The sequence below is a fragment of the Neofelis nebulosa genome, chromosome 2, assembly GCF_028018385.1.
Source record: "Neofelis nebulosa isolate mNeoNeb1 chromosome 2, mNeoNeb1.pri, whole genome shotgun sequence".
Classification (NCBI taxonomy): domain Eukaryota; kingdom Metazoa; phylum Chordata; class Mammalia; order Carnivora; family Felidae; genus Neofelis; species Neofelis nebulosa.
Window position 1 is genome coordinate 6,753,011 of NC_080783.1, and position 21,765 is coordinate 6,774,775.

At 46.6% G+C, this 21,765-nt stretch overlaps 1 protein-coding gene and 1 long non-coding RNA gene across 6 annotated transcripts in view; one reads left to right on the forward strand and one right to left on the reverse strand.

Moving 5' to 3' along the window:
* DGKD (diacylglycerol kinase delta) overlaps positions 1 to 21,765 on the reverse strand; it is a 112,616-nt gene that overhangs the window by 81,331 nt on the left and 9,520 nt on the right. For 4 of the 5 annotated variants that reach the window (XM_058700776.1, XM_058700803.1, XM_058700783.1 and 1 more), the window contains 2 exons: positions 6,321 to 6,431; positions 4,605 to 4,685 (listed from right to left, as the gene is read on the reverse strand). In XM_058700776.1, the coding sequence (XP_058556759.1) occupies positions 4,605 to 4,685; positions 6,321 to 6,431 (192 nt within the window). Of the gene's footprint in view, positions 1 to 4,604; positions 4,686 to 6,320; positions 6,432 to 7,840; positions 8,348 to 21,765 lie in introns of those variants that run through there. The other variant, XM_058700793.1, reaches the window with a different exon arrangement.
* LOC131495762 (uncharacterized) lies at positions 75 to 1,245 on the forward strand. The gene is made up of 2 exons (XR_009254104.1): positions 75 to 409; positions 517 to 1,245. It is a non-coding gene; the product is annotated as an uncharacterized LOC131495762 (long non-coding RNA).

Consider the following 21,765-nt stretch of genomic DNA (forward strand, 5'->3'; position numbering starts at 1 on the left):
CTCCCCACATACCTTCCCCCATCTCCCTTGGCAGTCTCTTGTCCTATGGGCCCTCATTTCTTATAACGTCCGGGGGAGAAATAAAAATGGAGCCTTTTGTACTGTGGAGTAAATGTACTCACGCTTCTCAGCTACAAAAGGTTTCCAACTGCAGCAGCTTTCACGGACTGATTGTAGCAGGCAGGCAATTTAGTAGACATTGTGCGATTGGGGAATTACTCCAGGAATAGCTGGAAAACCAAACGAGATGTCCCAGGAAACGCAGCAGCTTCTGGACAAATGCATTCGTCCTGCACTTGCTCCTGGCGCACGTGTGCCAAGCACTGGCCAAGTCCACGGCCGGGCCCTGCCTTTCGGGAGGGCCGACTTCAGACAGACCCACACGGGGACTCGGGCAGTTTGCTGTATGGTAAGTACCAGGTTCGGGGTGCGGACGAGAAATACTGCAGGGGTGACTGAGGGGGAAGATCATCAAGTGTGAATCTTAAGCCAAGAAAATACTTCTATTGCTCACAGCTCCAGAACTGCCGCACTCTCTACGGAAGCATGACCGGCGGGAAGCAGGCCGTGAACTCACCCCGTGTATCTCCATGTTCCATACGCCGTCATGGATCACTCATGGGATGAGCTTGCCTACCTACGCATGTTTCTGGGTAACCCCAGTATTAATCTTTCTCTTGTCCCCTCTCAGTACATCCTCAGGTGAAAAGGCAGTTTTTAAAGCACTAACGAAATCAAAAATAAATGTGAGAGAATCGGTGCCTCGTCCCTGAAGGCTGGGAATCGTCCGTGACTACCTGACAGAGATGTGGTTGCAGAGGTTTCTCCAACACAGACTGCCTCCACATCTGCAAGTCCAGTGTGGGCACTCTGCACACATTTCCCATAGAGACAACATACAAATCAGGGTTCACTGTCGGGGCAGGCTGACAGAGCTCCGAATTAACTCACATGGTACGAAAAGCATAGTGCCATCCTATTTTTTCCATATTTTTACTGAGATATAATTCCCACACAGTTCACCCTTTTAAAGTGTACAACTTAGTGGCTTTTAGCATACTCCCAAAGTTGGGCAACTATCACCTGTATCTAATTTTAGAACCTTTTGTCACCCCCTGAAAAAAGCCTGTACCTCCAGCAACCGTCCCTCCCTCCTCCACAGGCCCCCGCCCCCACCACTCAGCTACTTTCTGTCTCTACAGATTTGCCTACTGTGGCATTTCATATAAATGGAATCATCAAATATGTGGCCTTTTGTGTCTGGCTTCTTTCATTTAGCTAACGTGTCCAAGGCTCACATGAGTCGTGACATGTATCACCCATTTTTCAGAGGCCTTTTAACAGCTCCTACTTTGTACCTCAAATGGAATTCCATTTCCAAGAATTTAAAGAAATAATCAGAAATGCACCAAAGAATCTGTGTACAAGTGCATATCACAATATTACTTACGATAGGAAAATACGTTCAATACAGGGACTGGTTAAATTTAAAACACACATATACGCTGAAATACTATGCAACAGTTAATACACAAGATTTTAGAGGATATTACAAGTGAAAAGGCTCACTGTTAACTAAAGAAAGAAGGTTAAAAAACCATATTTTATAAAATGTATTTGGTGGGAATGACATCAGCCGAAATTATTACCAGTTATCTTTGGGTAATAGGAATATGGATTGTTTTAAATTTCCTATTTACATTTACATACTTGAAAATTTTCTTCAATAACTGGATCAGAAAAGTGTTTTGTCTTTTTATTTTAAATTTTTTTTAATGTTTATTTTTGAGAGAGAGAGAGAGAGACAGAGTGTGAGCAGGGGAGGGGCAGAGAAGGAGGGAGACGAGAATCCAAAGCAGGCTCCAGGCTCTGAACTGTCAGCACAGAGCCTGACACAGGGCTCAAACCCATGAACCAGGAGATCATGATCTGAGTCGAAGCTGGATGCTTAACCAACTGAGCCACCCAGGCACCCCTGAAAAGTATTTTGTCTTTAATCACACTCTTCTACTGGGAGAAAAAACAACTTTCAGAATGTGAACAGAAAGGCACTCAGAGTTCAATTAAGAGTCCCTCATGTTTTCATCACATAGACAATTTCATTGTGTATATAATTATATACATACACACACACATAATGAAAATGAGAATAAGCTAATCAGTAGGTTGTTTTTAAAAGTTGTGAAAAGCAGAAAAGAGACAATGAATATAAATGCAGAAACTCAATTAGGTGCCAGAAAAAATGGAACTGATCAATAATCCAAGAACTGGTTCCCATATAAAACAACAAAAGTGATGGAGTTTAAGAAATCTGACAAGAAAAACAAAAGCTAAACAAATGAAATTAGAAATGCAAAAGGGGGGCGCCTGGGTGGCGCCGTCGGTTAAGCGTCCGACTTCAGCCAGGTCACGATCTCGCGGTCCGTGAGTTCGAGCCCCGCGTCAGGCTCTGGGCTGATGGCTCGGAGCCTGGAGCCTGTTTCCGATTCTGTGTCTCCCTCTCTCTCTGCCCCTCCCCCGTTCATGCTCTGTCTCTCTCTGTCCCAAAAATAAATAAAAAACGTTGAAAAAAAAAAATTTAAAAAAAAAAAAAAGAAATGCAAAAGGGATATAACCAGACACACTGATGCTTCAAGTGCAAATAATATATGCCACTGAATTTGAAGGTGCAGGATAAGTGGGAAAGTAAAATACAAAAATGGAGTCAAGCAGTAAAAAAGCTCCAATCATCAGGAAGCAAAAACAAACCTTTTCACAGCCTTACCTCCCTGAAGAGTCCTTATGACCGAGAATTTAAAGTAATTTCTCTCAGCTGTTCAAGAAACCATCAATTCTAAAGCCATATAAAGTGTTCCAGAACACATAAAGTTATGGAAAGTTACTAAATTAATTTTATGGAGCTAGTCTAACTCTGAGACCAAAACAGCAAAGGCTACCTACCTCCTACTCCAGAGGAAATGTCCATCCATACACATTAGATAGGAAAAGCCTAAACAAAACGAGGTTGTAAAATCTAACATGGCCAAGACCAACTTATTATTAGGAAGTGTGTAAATACCTAAAACCAACATGATCAACTAAATTAATGCTCAAAACACCCCAATAAAAGTCAACACCTGTTCCTATTAACACTCTAAAAGCCACAAATCACAGAATAATCCACTTACATAGTTTTCAAAGTATCTCCCCAGCTAGTAAGTAAACAATAAAATTGATGGTGAAAAAGTAAAAACATTCCAAGTAAATCGAAGAATCAAGTAAGAGAGACCACCAGGGAAGTCTGACTAATTCGATAAGCCATGAACCAGAACCAAGAGCAGTTAGATATATCAAAACAAAATAAATAGAAGTTTAAATGGAGGAAGAAAAATCCCATTTGCAACAGCAACATCAATAATCAGCCCATAAATAAATAAAACAAAACCTGAAACTATCCGAAACTAACATGCAAAATGTCAGATCCTAAATGTAAAGAAAGTTACGCACTTTGATGGAGTTACAAAAGAGTTGAAAAAAAAAAAAAAATCAGGTAGCATACTTTACTTCTAGATGGACTAGCTCAATCATAGAAACATACTTTTAAATACTCCACTCCTGCCCTTAGAATCACACTTTATACAGAACGATTTTAAAGTCAGCCCCTGAAACCAAAATTACAGTCACACCAGAAATGCTATCTATATAGTGATTAAAAAATATGAGGAACATTTAGATCAACTGACATGGAAAAATGTCCACCATAAATTCTCAAGAGGGGGGAGGGAAAAAAAAAAAAAGCAAGTGTAAAACAAAAGGATCATAAAAATCTCATGGTGTATGTGGGTGAAGCCACACATATTTAGAAATAAAGACAGGGGCGCCTGGGTGGCTCAAGTTGGTTAAGCATCCGACTTCGGCTCAGGTCATGATCTCACACTCCGCAGGTTCGAGCCCCGCATCGGGCTCTGTGCTGACAGCTCGGAGCCTGGAGCCTGCTTTGGATTCTGTGTCTCCCTCTCTCTGACCCTCTCCCGTTCACACTCTTTCTCTGTCTCAAAAATAAATAAACATAAAAAAAAATTTTTTTTTTTTTTTTTTTTTAAAGAAATAAACACTCTAGAGTGAGCACCTGGCTACCTCTGGACAGTGAGGTCACATGAATTTATGCCCTTAGAACTTTTGCAAAAAGTACAACATAACTGCTATAAATTGGGCAGGTGGCAGGGGATGCGAGGACAGTCTAAAAGTAAAGAAGAAAAGAAATACACCAAAATATCAACAGTATATGTCTTGAGGTAGCTGAATTATGGTTACGTCCTTCAACATATTTTCCCGTGTTTTCCAAATTTTCTACAATAATCATAAGAAACAAAGCTCTGTGCAAAACCTAGAGAAATGTAACAACACGTTAAAAACAGTTCACTTGGACCCTCTTGTTCTTTCGAGCTTACATGTGCCAAATTCCCAGTTTTTCTCCAACCACAGTATGATTTTCAACATTAAATTCAAAATTTACCAGGAAGCATTCCAATCAGAGAAAAGAACTGCTCACACGCACGTGTTCAAATTAAAAAGGAAAGCTACACATGGTGAAGAATCGAGAAAGGTGTGGTCCGGAGTCTTACCGTGAAACTGTTGTTGACGTTCTTGGTGCTGGATTCAGCCACGCTGGCATCTGTCAGGTCCACCTCGTCAAATATGATGGACTGCAGAGAGGCACGGGCACCAGGGTCAGTGCGCAGCCAAGGCACCCGGCCCAGCGTTGCCCCCCCACTCTCCTCAACCCTAGTCAAACACCCACAGATGCCCACGTGCCTGGAACCCTGGAACCTTGAGCACTTGACACTTGAGGACTAAAGGTGCAGTGACTACACACGGAGCACAGAGCTCACAGGTAGAGCTCCGGGTGTTAATCCAGGAGTTCATTAGCGATTGCATTCGTGGAAGCAAAACAAAACACTGTGATTTCTGTATGTAACTTTTGTACTGCTCAGCATTTCACCTTTATATGTGAAATATGCCTTCCCACAGAGTCCACCTGAGGGAACAGGGGTCCAGACTGAGGATCTCCTGTCCTTCCGGTTTTGGTTTGTCCAGCCAACACACTTAGCGGGAAAGGTCCTGGCTGAAATAAATAATTCTAGGAAGAGAGACCAACCCAAATAGAAGGGATGTGGCCATGAACAACAACAACAACAAAAAAAACCAAGGGAGCAGAGCAGAAGGAATTCAGTCCTGAGGAGAGAGACCACCAGACTCCAGGAGGAGGATGGGAGAATGAATGAGTCCTGGGACCTTCTCCCCAGCCCATTTCCACCCTCACTCTCCCCCTCCAAATCCCTTCATCAGTCCACACCTCCCACTTACCTTACTGTCCCCTCTAAGAGGAGTCTACTGGGAACCCTGGAGGAAATGCTAATGACTTAGAAAGACTCAGACTTTTAAGTAACCTCCTCCCCCCACTCCATACACACAAAGAACTAAAATAACTATGAGTGTTTTGTTTTGTTTTTTTAAATGAGGGATGTGGTCAGAACCCTATCTAAACAAGTTGTTCTGTTCAATTTCACATTTGAATGCACTCCCTAGGGATACATCTCCAACACAAATCTGGAATCCGAATCATTTACATTTTAATACCAAAATATAAGTATTGACAACAATACTAATACTGGTATTCAGAATACCAAAAACTAGCTTTGCATTTACTGCATTTATGTAAACACAGCAGTGATTTAGTGGGTTTGACTGGCTCCTTGTCTTCCACTAAGCTGCCTGGTGGCTCTCACAGTAAAGCTCACATACAAGATTGCACATGGAAAGAAGGACCACGGCTAGAAGCCTAGAGACAGAATCTCAGTTCTGCTCACACACCAAGAAGCCCAACATACTTCAGAAACACTTTTAATCAGTTTCACAGATATTTACTACCTGTCTCCACACTAAGCTGTACACGTTAAAGTTGTACAGCTTTTTGCTTGCCAATTATACCTCAATAAAGCGCTTTTTTTAAAAAGACATTTTAATTTTAGTCCGTAATAAAAGAGTTCTAAGGCTGTGACCCCCCAATCCTTCCAAAAGAAGGATCTCTAACTGTAATTTGATTATTTCTGTGACATTTCCCCTTTTCTTCATTGGTGACATATGACATTAAGGAAAGAGAGAAATGAGTAAAAGTCAGTGTCTGTAAGAAACAGAACATGGCTTGAGACAAATTAAAGCTAGCACCCTAGAGTATTGCCAAACTCACTGGAAGTAACAGATCCAAGAAGCGAAGGTTTCTCCCAAGACGCGGACCCCGTAGGAACCCTCTCCCCGGCGGCCCCTCCACCGCATCTCACCTTGGCCGTTTTTGCATAGTACAGCGTCCGCCCCCGCAGCTTGAAGTATCTCCTTTTTGATCGCTGGAATGAATTGTTCTGTTTGGTCAGCATCCCCTCTTTGATGACGGTCTGAAAGCACAGAAATGATTCATGAGCAAGCGTTTGCATGGTGCCCTCGGGCCCGTCCGGCAGAAACGCACACAGACGGGCCAGTGCGTGCATGTCCCTAACGGGCCAGTGGCCTAAGTGAAGGAGGGATTCCCCCACTCTCCCCAGACCCTGACTACTTATGGACCGGCCGAGCGCGAGCGCGCTGCTTGGGGCGGGGGGGGGGGGGGGGGGGGGGGGCCTACACGATTCTCTGAGGGACACCAGCGTGCCTGAGTGGTGAGGTTGTCTGGGGCCCAAGGTGTGCCCGGCTATGCCCTGGGGATCAGCAGCAGGGGACGTGAAGGCTTGCAGGCCAACAGTAGGCAGCAAGGGGCCAGAGCATTTTCCAACTTCAGCGTTTGGTATTTTTCAGCTATTCTTGGCCCCGTCTCCGTGTTCTCTGGCTTCCTGCCATTTCTCAGGATCCTGTTGCCAAAACTGTCGACGTAGGTTGCTGTGGGGTTCAGCGTAGCTGCAGGCCTGCACCCCACTCAACCGTCACCCCATTCACAAGCTAGGCATGTGCCTCCGCCCACGCTGCAGAGAGAAGTTCCATGACCAAAGTCACGAAAACTCCTCTCATCCCATAAATCTGATGCATCCGCCACAAACTGGAGTTCCCTTAACAATCCAGGTGGACAGCACTCCACTCACCTTGGCTCAATGAAAGCCAAGAATGGGACATGCCTTCTCCTGGACCTGCTTCTCTCTTGTGCTGTCCCCTGTGCTGGTCTGACAGGACAAAAGGAGCCCTGCAGAGCACTCAGAAGTTAAATGCTCAAGGAACCACTTGATCATTACACATCTGAACCGCTGGGAGCCACTAAGAGTCAAAACGAATAAACAACGTGCATGAAACAAGAGCCTGGCTCTCGGCATGTGCACCCCGTTTTCCCCAGCTGACAGAAACGGCCGTTCTCCACAGAGTCCCACCATGGAGTCAGGCAGAATGCACAAAACTCTGCTCAAGTACACAAATACTGGTTCAGAGGAGTTTGGGTTGAATTACCCAATCCCAGATTGCTTTGCACTCTAAGTAACTTCTTTAAGAAGGTATCTGTCGGAAGCACTTGGGTGCTGTGGCCACCGAAGACGACGTAAGACAAAACCAGACACAGCAACTTCACGTAACCCAAACACATCAGAAGGCAAGAGTGGAACAGCAGCGCTGCCCGGTCCCAACATCAGCCAACTCCAGACAGAGAAGCGGGGAGCTTGGGATGCAGTCACCCCCCACCCCAAGAAGCATGACAAAGAAAGCCTCCCGTCCCACACACACCACTAACACCAGGTCAGGCACCAGAACCCCAACCTGAGCAGCTGAGCAGCCCGGGGCGGGGCGGGGGGGGGGGGGGGCCTGGGATCGCGGGCCGTTGCTCTCTCCTTACCCTGCCACCGGGCATCCTCTCCATGGGCCTCCCGGGCAGGGGAGCCGCCCGTGCCGGCTCCCGACCACGTGCCAGGTACCGTGGGGTCTGTGCGGGCAGGGCTGGCCTAGCAGGACGAACAGCAACCTTCTCCGACTCCCAGGACAAAAATCACTGAGGAACCTCCTTCCTCAGGTAATTAAAGAGTGCCAGCAGGAGAGGGAGGAACACAGCATCACCCAGTGATCCAAGAACAGACTACTGACGACAGTCACAGAATGCAAACTGCCATCCTTAGCTACAGGACGGCGCTGGCTTTTCTGAAGTGCGGGAGCATGTGCTGAACCAGAGGCTGATCCCAGGCGGAGAGAAAGCCCCACCTCTGAACCCAGGAGCTGCAGGTAGAAACCAGTCCTCGGTACGGAAGGACTACCAGGTTGCCTCCTCACACTGTTTTCAGACCCAAGTACACATGGACACTCATGTCAACGTGCTCTTCAGAGACCTGATGCAGACCCACGGGCGCCAGCACTGCGCTCCGGGCCAGCCTCTCCTCCTTGGCCTGAGGCCTCGCTCACAGGCGAAGCACCTCTCCTCGCCCCCACGCGTCTTGCTTACCTCTGCAGGGGGGGTCACCACTTCCATCTCTTCCCTAAATGCAAAGTTAAAAAAAAAAAAAAAAAAGACGACGACGACAACAAAACCAACAAGCTCCGACCCAGAAAAGTTATAATAAGTTATTTTTAAAAGATAAACGCTGCAGTGTTTTTTCTTGCATCTCCCGCCACACATCTCACACATAAAAGAAAAGAAAAATTAAAACACAATCCAGTCCACCACACACACACACATCTTTCAGAAAGCGGATGAGAGCTGCGATCTTGGGCTACCCGAGGAGGGCCGCTGTTCTATTTATAGAACAAGAGCACTCAGAAAAAGACTCTGGTGGGTTTCAGCGGAAAAGGCTGGGGAAAAGATAAAGACCAGTATTTCTTTGAAGCTTTCTCAGAAACTGTGTCTCTTCTCCTGATTCGCTGCTCGAGAATACTACAGATATGCTGCAGAATATTTTTAAACACTCAGTCAAAAGCAATGAACTAAAAGTGGTCAAGAAAATAACACCCCTGAATAATCTGCTATGTTTTGCATTTGGCAGCTTGTAACTGGCACCCACAGGAAACACTGCTCAGCTGGCAGGGCTCCTCCTCATGCCCAACAGAGCGGAGAACCAGCAGTCAAAACCCCAGACTCCAGCACAGCTCGCTCAGGGCGTGCTGGGCGGCCAGACTCCCAGAACCGTTTGGTCAAGTTCCGTGCACAAACAAAAGGGCCCACTCTGTCCTTCCAGCCATCCAGGGCACCTTCATTACCATCAGGAACAAGAAAGGACCGATTTGAAACACACTCAGGCACTGAGAATCAGGTAGAGTGCAAAAGCGAGCCCCATGCCCACCTCCAAACAGGAAATCCCCAGGCTGGACTCCAGGGATGAAACCAGCAGTCTTCGGCCTGGGCGCCACGGCCACCCGCAGTGAGCAGACAGACCGCTCCTGGCCCATGGGCGAGACTACCCGGGCACCTGCTGTTGGGGAAGTTCAAGTCTCCAGTCATCCTGCCCGGGAACAAAGGGCTGAGGAACGCAGCTCTGGAAATGCCCTTAAAGAGGCTTCAAACCAGTGGGCAGGGAAAGGCGAGAGCAGGCCCCACGAGCCCTGCTCAAACCTGCTCTCAGATCACTGATTGTCAGGCCTGTCGGTCTCCGGCCCTCATGTACACTTTGGAAAGATGGTTCTGGCCACAGTGTGGAGGAAAGGGGGAGGGAAACCTGGAGGCATGCAGAACACTCCAGAAACTCTTATAAGAGGGCAACCGGCAACACGGAGCATCTGGGAGGGAGACAGGAAGAAGACGGCCACAGACAGGGGCAAGGAGGACTCAGGTCTCATGGGTGGGGGGATGGGGGCTTCGTCTGGGGCATGCCACAAGGGCCTCGATGCTGCCAGGGCCAGCTGAGCGGAGAGATGGCTGCGGATAAGAGGTCAGGGCGTGAGAGAAGGTTTAACAGGGAGGTGCTTCAATGAGGCCCGTATGGAGAGGCAGAAGGAGAGCAGGCGCGGGGAACAGGGAATCCCAGGACACCGGCTCGGGTGCAGAAAGGAGGCGGGAACCCAAACGGAGGATAGAAGAAAGTGGGCACAAGGCCAGGGGCGAGGAGAAAAAACCCAAGAGGACACACTGATGATGCCAACTGGGAGGAGCCGGAGGAGGACCTGCCAGGGCGAAGCCAGAGTACAGCACCCCAAATGTGACCGGGATGGGAGGAAGCAAAAATGGGAGGTGGGTTTTTTTTTTAACCTGCACGTTTCTTAACTTTTTATAAACGTGAAACCATAGTGCACATACCGTACTTTAACTTACTATTTTTTCTGTCGAGATATATTGTCAACACCCGTCCATATTAGTGAATCTGTCTCTGTCAGCTGCAGAGTATCTCCCTGTACTGATGTGCTTTATCACTCAGCTCGCGCCCTGCTGCTAGAACAGGTGGAATGCTTCCCCCTCTCAATACTACCAACAAGGCTATTGCTACAACACAACACCTGCCCGTGTCCTGGGCTATTCCTTAAAGCAAATGAGAAGCAGCAGCATTTGGGGCTCAGGACAGCCCAGAAACAGATGCTCACAGATTGGAAAGTGTGACATGTGACAGCAGCAGCTTCTCCAGCTGGGGGGCGAGGAGGGACCAGTCAGTGGCCGGCCTAAGACAGCAGGTCACCCAAAGGGAAGGACGCTCGCAGTCCTCTACCGCACACGCCACAGACACAAGTCAGTCAGCCCCGGGGGGGGGCGGGGCTACAGATGCGACGCAGAAGGCAGAACTTGAAGTTTCAGCAGACAATACAGGAGAACTGCCTTATGACCTTGGGACTGGGTGGCAGTGGAAGAGGGGATGGATTTCTCAAATAGGATTGAAAAAACACTAAACACAAACCGTAAGACCGCCAAAGCCAACTACATTCCAACTGAGAACTTCTGTTCATCAAAGACACCTTACAAAGAAAGGGAAGGGTGAAGTCACACGCTGGGAGAAGATACGCGCGACACTGCCAACAGCCAGAATATTCTAAGAACGCCTGCAAAATGGTAACGAAGAAAAAGAAGCTGCCCAACGGTAAACTGACAGAAGGCATGAACCAGGGTTAAGTCCAAGGGTGACTGAGAGATGCTGAAGGGCAGCGGGCTGGACAGAAAGGAGCCCTGAGGGTGACATCCCAATACCCTGCTGAACGCCTGGGTCCACACGTGCAGTTTTACCACGTGCGTTTGTGCTGCACTGACGTTTCACACATGTTCTTTAGTATGTAGAAAGAAAGGGGGAAACAAAGTCAATAAAAGGACAGAGGTAAAACCTCAGGCAGAGCTCTGCTGGTGCCATCAGCGTCTCGCGCACTGTAAGCGTAAGAACTTCCACACGTTCCTTGCTGGCCAGCCTGCCTGAGAGGACAGGGCTAGGGGCTGCAGGCAGGCCAGGAAATAAGGAGGGTGGGGAACGAGGCGGGGGAGGATAAAGAAAAGAAGAGTGACTGGGGCGCCTGGGTGGCTCAGTCGGTTAAGCGGCCGACTTCGGCTCAGGTCACGATCTCGCGGTCCGTGAGTTCGAGCCCCGCGTCGGGCCCCGTGCTGACAGCTCGGAGCCTGGAGCCTGCTTCCGATTCTGTGTCTCCCTCTCTCTGACCCTCCCCCGTTCATGCTCTGTCTCTCTCTGTCTCAAAAATAAATAAACCTTAAAAAAAAAATTAAAAAAAAGAAAAGAAGAGTGAAAAATCTAGCCAAATGTTTCACATCAGCCGTCAATTTGTCCTTAAGCCTTTTGAGTCCTTCAGCAAAAACCTACATAAACCTGATTACACTAAGTCCAGGCCATCCAAATTCACAAAGTTCAAAAAAAAAAAAAAAAAAAAGTGGGGCTATTACCATATAAAGTTAATAAACAAAAGAACTATTAAAACGTTTCTGTGAGGGGCGCCTGGGTGGCTTAGCCGGTTAAGCGTCTGACTTGATTTCGGCTCAGGTCATGATCTCAAGGTTCGTGTGTTTGAACCCTGTGTCAGGCTTTGTGCTAACAGTAAGGAGCCTACTTGGGATTCTCACTCTCCTTCTCTCTCTGCCTCTCTCTAAATAAATAAATAAACTTAAAATTTTTTAAATAAATAAAATGTTTGTGAAAAAAAAAAGGTAAGTAAAAGTTATTGCCGTAAATTTGCATATCACTTGAAATTCTCTGGAGCGCTTTTGTATCTATTAGCTTTCTTAACAGAACAAATACATGCTAATATCCCAACTGACAAGACAACTGGCCACTGACAGACTGAGGAACTTCTCCACAATTAAACAGCTAATAACAGACCACAAAGAAACAATCAGGCCTCCTTACTCTTACATTGAACCTTCTATGCTTTATAGTATCTGAATACCATAAACAGTATGGTTTGTTCACAAACCCAAAGACCTAGAGGTTCTTTTAAATGCTTACTGAGTGAGTACCCACCGTACCTAGTACGTTCATGCAAGGCATTTTTACCTTTTAACCTTCACATCAACTTCAGAGGTATGTAACAATACTCCCATTTTACAGATTAGGGGACTGAGGGTCTGAAGAATTAAGTAGGTCATTCAAGGCCACATAACTAGTAGACAGAAGACCTGTAATTCAAATCTAGGGCCTACATAGTAGGCAAAAAATATTTGTTGGCAAAATGAAACATAAAAGTCTACTGATAGCTCTGATTTAAAACCAAGTAAGCAAAGGTAAATTCCTTCATCAATTCAAGACACCACCCACAATTCCATCCCAGTTCATCCGGATTTGGAACTACCTGCCACTTACCTACAACTCCCCTCCCTACTCACTACCACCCGGTCTCATCACATCCTATCAGAAACTGAGGAAGTGGGCACACCTCAGGCCACAACTGATTATACACATTAGGTGTCTCCACGGCACCAGCAACCAGCAGGAGAGAGAGGGTACCTGCTGGGCTGGAGAATTGCTCCCAACTCTGCACAGCCAGAACCCATATCTGAAGCCAACAATCTGACACAAAGGTGCCCCACATGAGTTTTCTAAAGACCCCAAAACCGCTAACTCGTGAAGAAAGGACAGCCTTGTTTTCTACCAATCAAGAGAACCCAACTTCCTCTTTGCCACTAACCACCCTGGCTTTCCTCCTTCGATGCACTGCCTGCAGGATGAAAAGCAACCATGTCCCCAAGCCCCTGTCACTTGAGAGTTAGGGAGATGTCCCATTCCTGTCCCACTAATATGAGGAAGGGCCAAAGCAGAAAAGCCAAAAAGTGGCCGGCCCCAAAGCATAATGCCCAAATCCCCCCAAGGAGCCGCTCCTCAATCTGTCCTTCCCTTGGTGTCCACACCCACACCCCCTAAATCTGAGGGCTCTTCTATCACTGCGGAGGGCCCCCCCCCCCCCCAACTCCCTGCCCTCTCAGCTAACGCAGTCTCAGTTCTGAGCGGGCTAGTTGTACCGAGTGTGACCAACATCACAACGCTGAGCACACTTCCCCAGCCCCAGCCACAGGATTCGGTCTTGGTCAGACAGACCTACATGAACATCCTGCGGGGGCTGCGAATTGCTTCACTGATGTGTGAGAACACGTGTGGCTTCAGCTCCCCCCTCCCCCTCCCTCTTGTCTTGAATGCAGACACCGCGTGTAGAGCTGTGGCAGCGATGCTGAGACCCCGAGGTGGGAGCCAGCTGGTGAGGCAGAAAAGCACAAACGATGTAGGTCTTAAGGCATCATCAATCTGCCAGACGCACTGCTGTCCAGTAAAGGTGGGTTGGCTGAGTTGGCTCCTGCTCCGTCACCATCAGTGGCTGTTCTGCTACCAAACACTGGTGTCCCTAGGTTTCCGAGGCCCCGCACCCTAAATGTGATTCGCATCCAACCAGCCTCTTCATCAGCCCCTCACTTTCTAACTTGCTCCCACCACTCGGTATTTCCTCTTACCAGCACCATCAAAGCTGACAGAAGCATGAGGCATATGCCACTCGTCCCACCTCCACTCCCCGCCCCTAACTGGTTACCCAGTACCGACTCCACTTGTTAAAGTCACTCAGGACTCCGCTCTATCTTCGGGCCCTCTGCCACAGCTTAGTTTGGATCCCCACCTCGGGCTTAAATTATTGTCTGTCTCTGTGTCTCTCAGGGATGACCCAGACCACCAGGGTCAGAACCCCCGGAACACTCATGAAACCCACTGTTCCTAAATCCCCAGAATGTGAAGACAAGAGCCCCGGCGGTGCCTGAGCACACCGCAGCGGGGGGGATCCCTGCCTTCCGCTCTCTACCACCGTGCACCCTCCGGCCTGCTGCCAGCCCTCTGCTGCCTCTCAGGTCCAGTACCAGCAGCATCACCTAGCAAGTTCTGAAACGCTGCCAGCCGCTCCCCAGCAGGGGACCAGGTAGCCACAGAGTGCAAAAGCTCCCCCGAGGATTCGGATAAGCACCCTGCGCTAACCAAGGCGTCCCTGGCCCACTCACAAACATCCTCTTGTTTTCCTGTGTCTTGAGGGAAGCCAACTGTGGCCCTTCAAGGCTCTTTTCAATCCCTCCCACCCACCCCAGAGCCTACTGCCTCAGCCCCAGAACCATCCGACCCAAACACACCGGCTCCTTTGTAGCCACCTACTTTTGGATAGATCCTTCCTCTGCTTGGAATCTGCTTGGAATACAGCTATGGATTCTATGAAGTAAAAAAAAGAAAGGTGTCGTACATATAGGGGGCATGCTACGTTTGTGTAAAAAGGATATCTGTGTGTGTATGTGTGTGTGTGTGCAGAGATAAAACTTAAAGGCAAGTATGTGCATACAGTATCTTTAAACTTTCAAACAACAGTGGAAGAATTAACCAAAATAATAAAACAATAAAAATGGTTAGGTGGTTACCTCTGGGCAGGGGAGGGACAGAACAGACAAGACGGGGAAGGAAGTGAGCCAGCCCTCTGGAAGGTACGTGATTGTATAAGGACACAGAAGGGGCAGCCGCCGCCGGACGCAGCACCCCGGACAGCTCTCATGGCCTCCGTCTAAGAGCTTCCACAGATGACCCCACTTTGTCTACACAACCGGCCCAAGAGAGACACCGCACCCACTCCCGTTTGCCACAAACCAGGCAAGAAGAGAAAGACAGGGTCGGTATCTGTGCAGGGCCTACTCCATACCAGGACAGGAACTTAGTTATCAGAATCTCATTTAATCCTCACCGCACTGAACACTTACTACCCCATCTCACTTATGAAGACACTGAGGTCCATCCAGAGAGGACCTATGTCCACAGAGAAGGGACAGACGTGGGGTTCAAACCCATGTCTGTCTGATTTCAACTCTCCACATTTCTTTTTTTTTTTTTTTTTTTTTTATTTATTTTTGGGACAGAGAGAGACAGAGCATGAACGGGGGAGGGGCAGAGAGAGAGGGAGACACAGAATCGGAAACAGGCTCCAGGCTCCGAGCCATCAGCCCAGAGCCTGACGCGGGGCTCGAACTCACGGACCGCGAGATCGTGACCTGGCTGAAGTCGGACGCTTAACCGACTGCGCCACCCAGGCGCCCCCACATTTCAATATCAAGTGAAAAGATTAAAAAGCATGCTTGAGGTAAGGTTTTCTTTTGTTCGTTTGCCTTTACAAGTAAGACTAAAACTACAGTCATAAACTGCTCCTCCCACTTCTTGGGGTGAGCGCGTGGACAAACGTGCATGTCGAGGCACAACCACCCCCCTGCACACCACATGGGCAACCCCAACCACCAACAGCAGGAGCGACTTCCAAATACACACACGCTGTGGTTCAGTCAAGGCACCAAAGGCTCGCCTGGCTTCTGTGAGCCTCCAGAGGAAAACCCGTCTCCCCACGGACCTGTGGAATGAAACGCACTCTGTGTTTCAACAAATATTTATCGAACACTTAAGTGCGAGTACGGCTGGGAATATGATGATGAAAGAGACAAGACCCTTGACCTTTAAGGAAACTGTGCAGCGAGAGAGGGATACTTTTACAAAGTAAAAAGTACGAGAGGAATTTGCCTTAAATACTCAGAAGAAAGTGGGGCTCGGGGGTGGGGACAGACGAAATATGAAAGACACAACACTGACGACTGTTTACACCCAGTGACTGATTAAAACCCCTCTCCTTACTTTTGTGTATGTTTGGAAATTTCCATTAGAGGTACAGACAGGGTGCTCTGGCAACTCAGACGTGAATGAAACACACCAGAGGCTTGAATGCAAGGCCCGGAGCCGCTACCACCGGGGCTAAAGGCAGCCACCCCCAAAACCCCAGTTCCTGACCTGCCGATCCCACCTCAGGGGTGCTGCACAGAGCAGGAAATCCCTGAGAGAAAGGCTCACACACGCTGCAAAGCGCCACACAAACATAAAGCCGTGTCATAACCATCACTACTCAAATGCCCCTTCCCTGGGTTCCACAGCCCCTCTGTCTCATTTTCAGACATAAGGTAGAAGTAAAGTCTCATGTTAAGCAGCCAACTCGGTCGACGTGCTTATGGGAAGTGCTTTTTCTTCACTTGAGAACATTCAGCCCAGCCATGCTAACACCTGCCACTGACATCCTGCGATAACATCCTTCGTGTTTTCAGTGCATGAATAAAACAGAAAAGTGGGGTTATGTAATACACAAATTATTTAATGACCTGCTTTTCCAAATATATTGTGACCAGATCTGTTTTTGTGTTTGTTGCTCTGTATCCTATTTCTGGTTCATCTTTTCAAATGTTTAAGGATACTGAAATAACTAGGAACAAATCTAAGAAACTGACAGCATTTCATACATGAAATAATTTCAATGTCAGGCTAAAATATATCTTTTTTAAAAACATATCTTGGGGTGCCTGGGTGGCTCAGTCGGTTGTGCATCCAACTTCGGCTCAGGTCATAATCTCAGTTTGTGAGTTTGAACCCTACATTGGGCTCTGTGCTGTCAGCACAGAGCCTGCTTTGGATCCTCTGTCTCCCTCTCTTCCTACCCCTCCCCTGCACACACACATGCACGCACACGTGCACTCGCTCGTGCTCTCTCAAATATTCTTAAAAATATAATAAACAAATAAATAAAATATATCTTATTTAGGGGCACCTGCGTGGCTTAGTCAGTTGAACATCTGACTCTTGATTTTGGCTTGGGTCGTGATCCCACAGTCGTGGGATTGAGCCCCATGTCAGGCTCTGCATTGAGCATGGAGACTGCTTGGGATCCTCTCTTTCTCTCCCCCTGCCCCTCCACCTTACTCTCACTCTCTCTAAAATAAAAAATTTTTAGAAAAGCCTGGGTGGCTCAGTCTTAAGCATCCAACTTCGGCTCAGATCCCACAGTTCATGAGTCCAAACCCCACATCGGGCTCTGCACTGACAGTGCAGAGCCTGCTTGAGATTCTCTTTCCCTGCTCCTCTCTGACTCACTCTTTCTTTCTCTCTCAAAATAAATAAGTAAACTTTACAAAAATTAAAAATTAAATTTTTTTAATCTTATTTATATCAAGACCTTTAGTTCTCTGTTTAGATAAGTTTAGCATTATTTTCAACACAGGAGTTAAAAGTTTAAACAAAGGGGAGGTGCCTGGGTGGCTCAGTCGGTTAAGCATCTGACTCCTGATTTTGGCTCAGGTCATGATCCCTGAGTTGTGGGATTGAGCCCCATCAAGCTCTACACTGAGCATGGAGCCTGCTTAAAATTCTCTCTCATCCTCTCTCTCTCTCCACCTCTCCCCCACTCATGTGCTCTCTCTAAAATAAAAAAAAAAAAAAATGTAAGTTTAAACAAAGGGGAACATCACTAAGATACTGCATATAATGTACACATTTATTAGGATACTCTGAAGTTTAAATCCTATGTTTTTGCAAGTCATGCCCTTTTGTATTATCTGGCTCCTTAAACTTCATCTGTTTTGATCCTGAGAGTTGGAACTGTTTCAGCTGTGTTTCAGGACATTCTAAAGAAGAGACTAAGGACAGACTCTTCTCCATCTTCTGCTACCAGCACACAGCATCCTACACCATCCGTGTCAGGAATTCTCAATTGAAGGACAGCCCTGTTTCTGTTTCCTTTAGTATAAAATAATGCTCATTTTAGGAAATTCAGAAACGTAGAAATAGAAATAATCCAAATTGCACCACCCCTGGTATCAGGGCACAGTCCATGGCATTAGTTTGGAAACTTTCTTCATCTTACTTCCCATGCACGGTGTTTTGCACAAAGCTGAATGGCCTTCTGTACACAATGCCTCTCTGTTTCCCCAGCATCACAAAGTACTGTCCACATTACTGCCTTCCTCAATCACCTGAATGGCTGCTGTACGCACAAGAGCAGCAACTCGCTCTGCCACTTCCCAGTTCTGTGGCCTGGGCACTCGGCCACCTCATGGCAACCTTCTCACACTCCCGAAGATGAAGTAAGACCACCTATGCATGGTGCGGGGTGCCAGCACACAACAGCTGTCAACCCTGGTCATTAACTCAGTGGGTTGTTAAACTGGAGTGTCTTCTGGGCTTACAATTTTTATGTTTAATGCTGCAATAAACACAATGTCCTCTGTGCTTTTTCATATTTAAGATTATCTCCTTGGGACAGGATCCTACCATGGAAATTACTGAGTCAAGAGTAGGGACTTTCTTGGAGTTTTTCAAACATGTCACCAATTGCTTCCCCAAATGGTTGCACCACATGTGCTGCTGGAGGGTGAAGAAGCTACAGGGTTTCTATAAACAGCAAAATTCCAGCTCATACACAACACTGGCTGGATATAAAAATACACTTAGACAATTATGACTAGTCGACAGTAAAAAAATACACTTAGATAATTAGACTCATAACTCAGTATTGACAAACCTGGGTTTTTTACTTGCCCTCTTAAACTAAATGAAAACACAGAGAAAAGAGATAACAATTTCTGACTTCCTTTTCGCTCAGCTTCTGAGTACTAGTCCCTCTTTATCAAAGAGTTTAAATACAAAGGCTACCAAGTGGAATTAGACTTAACGAGATGAGTATTTCAAATTTTCCCAAACCATATAAAGAATGAGTCTGCACTCCCAAACTTGAAATATAGAAGAGTTCTAGGATAACAAAAAGTCAGAAATACAGATATTTCCTTTCAAACCCTTCAAATACGTAAATGTCTCATAACCATCCATAAGAATGATTCTATCACGCATCCCTCTATGAACTCCACTGAGACCAACCCAAAATGTCCAAGAATACCAACCAATTCTGAGAAGTTCATAGCTGATTTTAAGTATTACAGCGTATGTAGCTTGAGAGGCCAAATCCAGATGGAAAAAAGTGGTCCTCTTCAACAGTGCTGGAATATCTGCATGGGAAAGGGTGAAACTGGACCTTTTCCTTCCACCACATACAAAAATTAACTCAAAATGGATCAAAGACTAAATAAAAAGATAAAACACTCTTAGAAGAAAACACTAAAGTACATCTTCGTGACCCTGGATTTCTCAAATATGACACCAAAAGCACAAACAAGAGACGGAAAGCATAAGGCGGACTTCATCAAAATTTGTAATCCTTTTGTGCTTCAAAGGACACTATCAAGACAGTGAAAAGAGAACCCACAGAAGGGGAGAAAATATTTGCAAATCACTGATTTGATAAGCATCCAATATTTAGAATATATAAAGATTTACAACTCAACAGAAAGATAGCCCAACTTAAAAACGGGCAAAGGACTGAAATAGACATTTCTCCAAAGATGTACAAATGGCCAAGAAGCACATGAAAAAAACACTCATCAACAAAAAGAAAGACAGACAGACAGACAGACAGACATGCCCAACATCGTTAGTCACTAAGGAAATGCAAACCAATACCAGGAGATACCACTTTGCACGCATCAGGATGGCCCCACTATTTAAAAAAAAAAAAAAAAAAAAAAAAAAGTGCTGGCAAATGTGGAGAAACTGGAATCCTTCTCTATTGCTGTTGTGTTGTTGGAAATGTAAGATGAACAGTTCAGATGTTCTTCAATAAGGTAAACACAGAATTACCCAGCAATTCTACTCCCTGGATAAACACTCAAAGGAACTGAAAACAGGTATTCAAACAATAACTTGTCCATAGCAGCTCTATTCATAACAGCCAAATAGAAGTGATTCAAACATACATCAACATATGAATGGATAAACAAAATGTGGCATATCCATACAATGACATACTATTAGGCCCCAAAAAGGAACGAGGTCCTGATACATGCTACAACACGGATGAACCTTGAAAACACTATGCTAATGGAAAGATGCCAGACACAAAAGGCCACATGTTATATGATTCCATTTACACAAAACATCCAGAACAGGCAAACCCATGGAGACACAAAGCGGACGAGTGGCTGGGGAAGAGGAGGGAATGGGCAGTGACTGCTCAATGGAGTTGAAGGGGTTTCCCTGGAGGGGAAAAAGTTCTGGAACTAAATAGTGGTGCTGGCTGCACAACACTGCTAATGTACCTAATGCCACTGTATTGTATACATTTAAAATGGTCAAACGGTAAATAAAAAGAATCAGAGTATCCCTCTTCCATCTTGGCGCAAGGGACAAAGCACTGCTCATCTTGGAGCATGGGGTGTACCTCACCACGGTGGGGCCAGAGGAGCCGGCTCAGGAAAACCACCACTGCCCAGACACCATCACCTTCAGATGAGGAAGAGCAGAGCCAGCCAGAAGTGGGTGACAGGTGACCCAAGGCACCTCACTGCTCAGACTAAGGCTGCAGGGATGGCCCGGCCAGAGCAGCAGGCACAGCGCTGGACCTGTGGCCAATATCAGGCGGGACTCACATTCCCTCTGGCAGCCAAGCACACAGCTAATGGCAGTTCAAACCCGTAGACTGGCAAACACATTCTAGGACTGATAAATCAAAACAAAAAAGTGGAGGTAAGAGGCTGAAGCTACACTATAATGCACATGAATAAATCTAAATGAATTTATTACAGAAACCGGAAGACCATTTTAGAAAATATGCGCTTCTTGGGGCGCCTGGGTGGCGCAGTCGGTTAAGCGTCCGACTTCAGCCAGGTCACGATCTCGCGGTCCGTGAGTTCGAGCCCCGCGTCGGGCTCTGGGCTGATGGCTCGGAGCCTGGAGCCTGTTTCCGATTCTGTGTCTCCCTCTCTCTCTGCCCCTCCCCCATTCATGCTATGTCTCTCTCTGTCCCAAAAATAAATAAAAAACGTTGAAAAAAAAAAAAAATTTTTTAAGAAGAAAATATGCGCTTCTTGTTGTAAGATTACAGGAAGACACTGACTCTATTAAAAAATTAAAGTTTTTTCAAGGACAGGGTGCACCAGAATGAGAACATGATGAAACTAAAGTACAACAAGCTGCGATACAGGCCATGATTAGAAAAGGAAGCAAAAACAATCACTCCAGCAGAATTAAAACCCACATGTGAAGGGCTAAAGGGAAAAATGTACACTGCAGAAAATGTCACTGGTCATGAACAAGACAAAACTGAGACACAGAATGCTGTAGCCTACAGTGGAGAGAAGAAAAGACAGGGGAAAGCTCTCCAACAGATTGATAAAGGGACAGATCAGCCTACAATAAGAACCATCCAAAAGGAACACAAAATAAGCAGAGATGCAAAAATCTGAAGTACAAACCCAAAAAAGAAAAGCAAAGACCTGCCAGGCTGATGTGCCGAAATTCCAGGCACAGGAGGGAGGAGAGCAGCCTCCCTCAGCCCAGACTGGACGCGGTGCCCCACAACCCCACCTCGGGGCTCCGGCCCAAAGATGAAACAACAGATTGCAACACAGCAAGCAAATGTTCAAAGGCCAAAGAGCCAGCTTGAAGGGGCTCTCCTGGGGAAATGTAGACAATTTGAGCATCAAAAGGAATGACT